Here is a 7,775-nt window from a genome sequence, read left to right as displayed (position 1 = left end):
AGAGAGAAGCTAATCTCTTTCCAGTGTTATTCTTTTTCTCAAGACAAGAGTGGCACTACTACTCCAGTTCTATCAGAAAATATGATCTATCAAATAAACAAACTGGAACAAATAAGCATTTATCAAAGTTGGGGTATTTTGTTGGTGAACTAAACAATAATGGTATTATTACGAAAGCAATGAGCATTATGTTGCGTTCTTAAAATATGTTCGCTTTAGTCAGAAGATTAAATAAAGTTGCAATTAACGAAATTGTTTTATTTTTCCAAAATTGTTTTCCCTCGAATAATACTTTCAAACGTCAAAACGGAAATTGACAGATTGATTTTTTTAGGTTGGTAGCAACGTAGACTTGTTCATAATATTGCTAGCATTGAAAATGTCAATTTTTATTCTCCGTTTGTGTATCTAATTAGTCAAGAGTCCCGTCTCTTATTTTATATACTCTTTTTTCTATTGATTGATATAGTAGTATTGAGTATGGTAAAACTGCTTGGCGCGAGTGAGTCGCCACTACAGATAATTAATTTGCACAATGAAGAAAATGAAGGTTTAATGCAAGTTAAATGGTTGAAACTGTTGAAATTTGCGCTCGACTGTTGTACGAAGATTATGGCATTACAAAGGGTACCTATTTTCTTACATAAAACAAGAAGCAATACTTCAAATAGTGAAGAGTGCTTCGAAATTGTTGTTCTTAGGAACTCACCAATTATAATATGACAATGGAGAAAAAAGGTATTTTTATTACTTTCCCAATAGGTATAACCTACGCATATTCCTAGGGTTTCACTACAATTTATGAGATAATTTTAAGGTCAACCTTACGTTCAAGCACGTTCAAGCTTTATCTTCTGTGGAAATCTTTGACATTTTGTGTCATTTTTCAAAAATGTTTATTTACTTAATCTTTGGATTTTACATTGTATGAAGAGTGTAGACGATTTTCTATAATTTGCTTTGCAGTTTTAATTTTGCATACATTCGTAAATTTTGCGTATATCTCGCTTTGTTCGGATCTAATTACATTTAGCTTATTTACATAACACATGCATTAAGATATTTTTCGAGAAAGCAGTTCACGCAACAAGTGAATAGGTGAGATTTATAACTTGATTTCAATCAATTATCTATTCCTTATTGAATTTTTGCACTGTTTTAGAAGTTTGCTTACAGTAAACATTTAAATTTTCTTTTTAATTTAGTAGTTCTTCTACGTGTAACGCATGGAACTAAAATGCCGGTGTTTAACATTTCTATAATAGTTAGTAAAATATATTTTTCAATCTCGCTTTTATGTTTTTTATTGTTAGTTAACATTGAAATTAGTAGTAAATGTTTTTAATTTTATATAAAAATAAGTATAATTTAGAATTACATATTTTCTTGAGCAAAACTTTTTATTGTACACATTTACTTGGGTAAAAAAATAAAATTGCGTTATCCTTTTGCATATATGGGTATGTTAACACACACAATTTTTGTAATAACCTAATTTTTATAATAGATAGATATCCAAACCTAACCTAACTAATTATTTAACATGTTGAAAGCCTATTGTAACAACCTCAAAATTAATTATGACCCCCAAAAAAAATTCCAATTATTTGAGATTAACTTTATGGAAATGCGGCATAATTTTTTATTGTAAAGTATTACCACCAGTAGTATCACCCTTAACTTAGGGTAAACTCCTAGCCCCTCGGTGGGGATGTAAAGTGAGCTGATGATGATGATGATGAAAGTATTACCTTTTCTTGTTAAGTTCATTTCAAAAAATTTATTAGATACATCTTTTGTGGATCACTAGGAATTTTTTTAATCTCATGGTTTCTTTTTGATGTTTTTTGAGTACTTAATTCCTGAACTTTGAACATTTATTTTCCACTCATAGCTTAAATACTCCAGTAGGCCATATTTTAAAAATGTATAAATTGATATTTTCCATATATCAAAGTATTTTTACCCAAAACTCGAAGTAATTATGGAAAAAAATTATATTGCTTCCAGCAGACCGTGTTATTTCAAAGTGTTAATATTACCATAACAACTTTGGCCTCTGACTTGGTCAAGGTGTGATAAATAACTAGGTAATAGATACTGTTTTTACAGTATAAGTTAATCCTGCAAATATTTTTTATTTTGGCAATTATCAAGTTACAATCCCATTAACTTATAATTTTGTGTAACATGACCTTGAATTATGGACAGGAAAATTTTGTATTTCTTTTTTTAATAAAATCATGATAAAAAAGATGTTGATTAAAAAATATTTTGGGAGAAGTAAATAAATGTAGTAATTACTAAAGGAATTAATGTTTTCATTGATAATTATCTGTTATAAAATCTAACTAATATGGTAAACCTAAAGCGATTTGCTGGTCTGTATATATTATTATATAATAAGTGGCTATTTATTTTCAGTATTGCATGGACAAATTTCAATATGAGGCATAAGTGGAAATATATACTTATTAGGTCAATAATTTTATTTCAAACATTCCGAAGATTCAGAGTTTGTTCATTACGAACAAATGTTTCATTACTAATATATTCAAATAAATTTGCATAAAAAAGGTCGTTCAAATCATAAGTCATATTTTAATTTCAATGACGACAGTTTTTTGTTACGTAAAATGTGAATAACAGTCGAGGTGTGCGATGCAGTATATATTTGAATGGTGTTTATTAATTACATTTAGTATATTATGTTCCTTTGGTGATATCTCTGTATGATTGCAACGACCTATGCCCCTTGCTACTCATATTATCAACGAGGTATAAAGAAGTCAAAACGACATATTTATGTCTGCTCCTGCACTCATTAGTGCCTTGACTAGGGTTGTTTGAATATTCAACAATGTAATTTAGGTTTTGATTTTTTTTCCTAGTGCACTGTACCTCGACTGTCATAAAGTACTTCATTTGACTAATTTTTGTAAACGAAAAAAAGAAGAAAAGACGGAAAAATATTTTTGCAGTACATCAATTTGAAAAAAAAACCAATTTTAACATTTTCAATGCCACTTGAAAGTCGACTTTCATACGTAAAAATGCAATAGTATTGAACGTGTTAACATGGTTTGACCCAGTTTAAAGTTTTGATCATAAAATCGAATCGTTAAAATTTCAAGAATCGAATCCAGTACTCGCGTACCGATTATGTACACTAACGTTCAACCTTTGCTCCTCAAATAAGTAAATCGCACGACAATGTGTACAAATGATAGGTAAACGATAAACTTGTTATTATCAAATCGAGTCATTCATTCGGTAAGTGGCTGCGAGTACTTTGAGCCCTTTGCCGCGTCAGTTGTGCCGTATGCTCGCATTTAATGCACACTACCAAGTCGCTATACGAGTTTTTACGTACTGTATTATTGATCAAAGATATTGAATAATAGTGAGTATTTTAAATATTATAAATGAAGAAATAATAAAACTACATTTTGATTTTCTTATGTGATTTGTCCATGTGTAGACTCAAAAGCCTGGAGTTTTATAAAGTATCTTATTTATAACAATAGTTAAGAAGCAGTATTTACTATTGTGAAGTCATTGTGACTTATTACGTTTTAAAATTACTTTTTTTCGTATACTTTTAATTTATTTTTATTTATTATAAAGTGGTAACCCTGTTAAATTATTAGAGTGAAAATTATTGATAACGATGCACTCTCGGTTTTTTTCTTCGTCGAACACGCATATGAGTTGTGAGCAATATTCAATTTTACGCAAATACTATTTAATTTAAGTGTCCAGTAAATATCTAAAGCTTCATAAGTGACTTTTTGTACTGTGGTATGTTATCTTATTTGTTTTGTTAAGTTATAGTTGGTACTTATTGTGTATTATTGAATTCATTTATAATATTATCTTTAAATTGTTGATTATTGTTTTCTTTTCAACCTCTAAGTTACACGCAATCATTTAATAAAAATGTAGTGTCTGTAATATCGAAAAAAAAATATATTCGAATATGATTTCTTTGCGTTATTTGTAATGCGATTTTTTTTTAATTAATATATGCAAATCTGCGTTTGTTCCGGGTGATATCTGAATCGGCTGGACCGATTTTGACATGATTTTTATTGGTAGGTAGCTTTGTCCGGGAGTAACTTAGGATGTTTGTTTTTATTCTGCGCTGACGAAGTCGCGGGAAACCACTACTTCGGTAATAACATTTGTCATTTAATTTTTTCCAATTCCGATAATAACCAGTTCTTCGTAGTTTAAAATTGAATAATTTATTATATTGAATGAAAAATTAATAAGTTTCATATTTTTTTCCAGCTGTAAGATATTGATTGCGGTGATGATCAACAGTCGAAACATTTAAGATTGCGTTTCTCAGCTTTCAAGCTGTGCCACAACTAAATCGAAACCATGGAGGTGTTAGGATTTATCCAGGAGATGCTACACAGTGTAGCGGAATACGCAGCCAGCTACCGACTCGGACAAAGTGTGCTCCGTCAGGCCGACAGACTGCTGTGGACCATAGAGAAGACCGCACGATGGGCTGTGCCCCCACCCTGTAAATATTTTTTTCCTTTTATGGCTTTAAAACCTTCAGGACATTAGAAGCCGTTTATCGGCCGATGACAGTTAAAATGTTTTATGATTAATGAAAACCACTGATCTATTTTAATGGATAGGCGATTAGTTGAAAATGACAGCTTTTGCTTAATTGACAGTTAATTCTATCTAAATTATTAGTTCGAATCCGCACCACCGCTAAATCAGAGGCATAATGGCGAAAATCAAGTGGACACAAAATAGTTCGTCTTATAACCAGTCTTTTTAAAGAGCTTAGTAGTGGAACCAAAGTATAAACACCTGAAGTTCGTTATTACGTTTGATTTCAGTGGATCAAGATGAACGTCCACAGCCAGAATTAATTCGTCCCTTACCCTGGGTGTTCTTCCTGATGCTGCTTGTTGTACTCAGAGTCACTAGGGAGTCAATCTCTCTTATCAACTTGGTATTGGGCAAACCGCCTTTGAGATCAGCTGATGTGGTAAGGAGATGTAATATTTAGTTTCCATTTCTCACTTGTTGGAAATCAAATTGTGTGTGAATTTTCAATCCCTTAAACCGCATTGATAAAACTGCCTAGACCTTGTTACTTTATGGTTATTTTTTTAAATTCGAAATGTTTTTGATGTTCTTACGACATATAAAGAGGTAATGGTAATCATTTTTTTTATCAGTTTTCTAATAAAATATACTAAAACGAAACTAACATTTACTAGGTCACATATGTCCAAGGCAAGCGTCGCTACCTTCGAACTCTGAAGTACCAGGGTAGCAGAGCGATGCGCGCGCGTAGCACCGCGCAGCCGACCTCCTGGTGCAGCAGTGTGCAATCGCTATTCGAGTTCACAATGTGCTTCCGACGTCGACACAACTATGATAATAATAATACAACGCGAGTCAGCAACAATGATGAAGTCCTGGTAACAGCATTTTAAGAATTGTTTTTTTTTTTCTTAATGTAGCCTGAAGAAAGATTCAGTAAAGAGGTTTTATTGATTTTTAAACTGTTATCTATTAGATTAATAATCCTAGAGAATAAGTAGCCTTTTCTTACGCTTTTTAATTCTTTAATTATCCAAATTGATTAAACTGCATTTTTCATTAATATATGTCATGTTAAGTCTATATCGATTTGTACCGATTTGTTTGTAAATAAAATATGTAATCTTTATTTAAGGTGGTGAAACGCAACAAGCATGGCACACAGGAAGCTAGTCTGGTGGCCTCTACCAGCGAGACGACTATGGAGAGGCTCATTGAGAAAATGATAGTCGATCTGCAAGCTGACTCTGATGATGACTCCAGCTACACAGTAAGAAAATTAATAATATCACGAAACAAAACAAAACATACTAAATCAATTTTGTTTACCTTTTGAAAACATTTGTAACGCCGAAATAATACATATTTGAACATTTTTTGCCACAGTAGTGACAGTATATTTTTATTATATTTCAGATATTTACAGTAATTTTAAATTCTGACCTATAATTCTACTATGAATGTAAGAAAAATTCCATATACATAAATATGTGTCATACTGTTAGGAAGGAAATACGACACTGTACCGGTGTATCGCCGCAACACTAATCTTATTAAAATGTTAACGTTTATATCCCCTCACTAATCACTCTGACACTTGACTTTGTAACGAAAGCCCGCCACTAGCGCCAAATGATTTTAAATAATAATGTCTAAAAATACATACATAAAAATGTTTTTGTATTCCAGTTGACCAATCCAATGAGCGCAAAAAGCGACCAGTCCGCTGACGATGCTGATTCTGAGCAAGAAGAGATTCAAAATGACGTCTCCAATAAGAATAAACATCAAAATGACAGCTGTCAAAGTAATACGCCAAACAATGAAAATAACATAGACAAGTTGAACCATAGAGATTCTGCGACAAACGAGGATAGATGTGAAGAGAATAATTTAATGTCATCAGAAATGGCGGAAAAGGATGTAAGTTTTCGATTACTTCAGAGTGAAAGAAGCATTCAGCACAATAATAAAGAAGAGCTTTCGACGCATAAGCCTGGTATGGGTAAGTGTATCTCTTGTATACTAGCTGTCGCTCGCGACTCCATCCTTGCGCAATTAAAAAAAAATTGTGTAGTCTACGTGTTTTTCCAGAATAAGTTCTATATCTGTGCTAAATTGCATCAAGATTCATTGTGCTGTTTTGGAGATACCTTCTAACAAACATCCATCCATCCTTCAATCTAAACTTGCATAACAATATTAGTAACATTATTTTTATTGCAGTAAGTAAATATAAATTAAGATGCTAGATACAATCTCTAGAGTAATAAAAATTACATTTTAATTAAGTCAAACTAATTCTTATCCAATAAAAATCTTTTCAAAATATAAAAATGCATTAGAAAAAAATCATATATGTGTGTTTTTTTTTTACGAAAAATACACATTATTATAATCAGAAGGAAAGTTATTAACTATATTAATGTTTTGTTGCAGCGAATGGTAAGAAATTGTACACCACACTGAGTTCAGATAAAGGTAAATATATTATATTTTATAATATTTGACTATTAAGTAAATGTTTAATTAATTTATAGACTGTATACTCTGTGATATAAAGATGAAGAGTTTCACACAAATTTGACGTTTAATCGAGAGTTAATTTTGAAAATGTCATTGTGTATTGTAAACAACACTGGGGAAATTTACCTCAACAAAAAGCTTATGGAGGCATTTTTAGTTTCACCTCTATGCTCTGATATGTCTATGTTTTAATATTATTTTGTTTTCAATTACAGAATGCCAGATAAAATCATCCAACAAAAGCCCTTGAAATCCTTGATGCGGGAAAGATTTTACATTTTACTATGTAAGAGTAATTTTTTACTAAATATTATTGGGATTTGGCAACGATTAATGGAATATTGTGTAGTAACTTCAGAAATTAACAACATTAATGAGCAAAAAAACCTTTTAAAAGACTGTAAATCAAATGATTCTTAAAAAAACACTGAATTGGATTTGGTTTAAAGTTTCAATGAAATCGACATTTATTTGTGTTTTGATAATTTTAAAATCAACCAAAAAATTCTAGAACATATAATAAATTGACAACCATGTTCACGAATAGTTAGTTTTTAAAATGACTAGTGGGATTACAAACTGACGTAGTTTATATTATATTTAAGAATAGTAATTGTGGCTTATCAAGCATTGGTTATCACGAAATGCTTATAATGTTTGTTTCTTCATAC

General features: G+C 31.0%; 2 protein-coding genes across 7 annotated transcripts in view; one reads left to right on the top strand and one right to left on the bottom strand.

Moving 5' to 3' along the window:
* The window catches only part of mi (cyclin E-interacting protein minus), a 6,946-nt gene extending 6,169 nt beyond the window's left edge, over positions 1 to 777 (bottom strand). The window contains exon 1 of the mRNA XM_013307052.1: positions 774 to 777. Within this exon, the coding sequence (XP_013162506.1) occupies positions 774 to 777 (4 nt within the window). The remainder of the gene's footprint in view (positions 1 to 773) is intronic.
* Positions 778 to 928: 151 nt separating this feature from the next.
* Jabba (jabba) lies at positions 929 to 7,547 on the top strand. 6 transcript variants are annotated; one of them, XM_013307656.1, is made up of 8 exons: positions 929 to 1,098; positions 4,294 to 4,534; positions 4,866 to 5,017; positions 5,253 to 5,456; positions 5,714 to 5,848; positions 6,268 to 6,583; positions 7,018 to 7,059; positions 7,320 to 7,547. In XM_013307656.1, exons 2-8 carry the CDS (start codon positions 4,387 to 4,389, stop codon positions 7,352 to 7,354), a joined length of 1,032 nt encoding a protein of 343 aa, XP_013163110.1. In that variant the 5' UTR covers positions 929 to 1,098; positions 4,294 to 4,386; the 3' UTR covers positions 7,355 to 7,547. The 6 variants fall into 6 exon arrangements, with proteins under 6 accessions (XP_013163110.1, XP_013163111.1, XP_013163112.1 ...); XM_013307657.1 differs by lacking the exon at positions 929 to 1,098 and adding an exon at positions 3,275 to 3,403; XM_013307658.1 differs by lacking the exon at positions 929 to 1,098 and adding an exon at positions 3,645 to 3,713.
* The last annotated feature ends 228 nt before the right edge of the window (positions 7,548 to 7,775 follow it).

Source organism: Papilio xuthus, unplaced genomic scaffold (genome assembly GCF_000836235.2).
Source record: "Papilio xuthus unplaced genomic scaffold, Pxut_1.1 DF828142.1, whole genome shotgun sequence".
In the NCBI taxonomy this organism is placed as follows: domain Eukaryota; kingdom Metazoa; phylum Arthropoda; class Insecta; order Lepidoptera; family Papilionidae; genus Papilio; species Papilio xuthus.
This window is presented reverse-complemented; position numbering and strand designations above follow the sequence as displayed.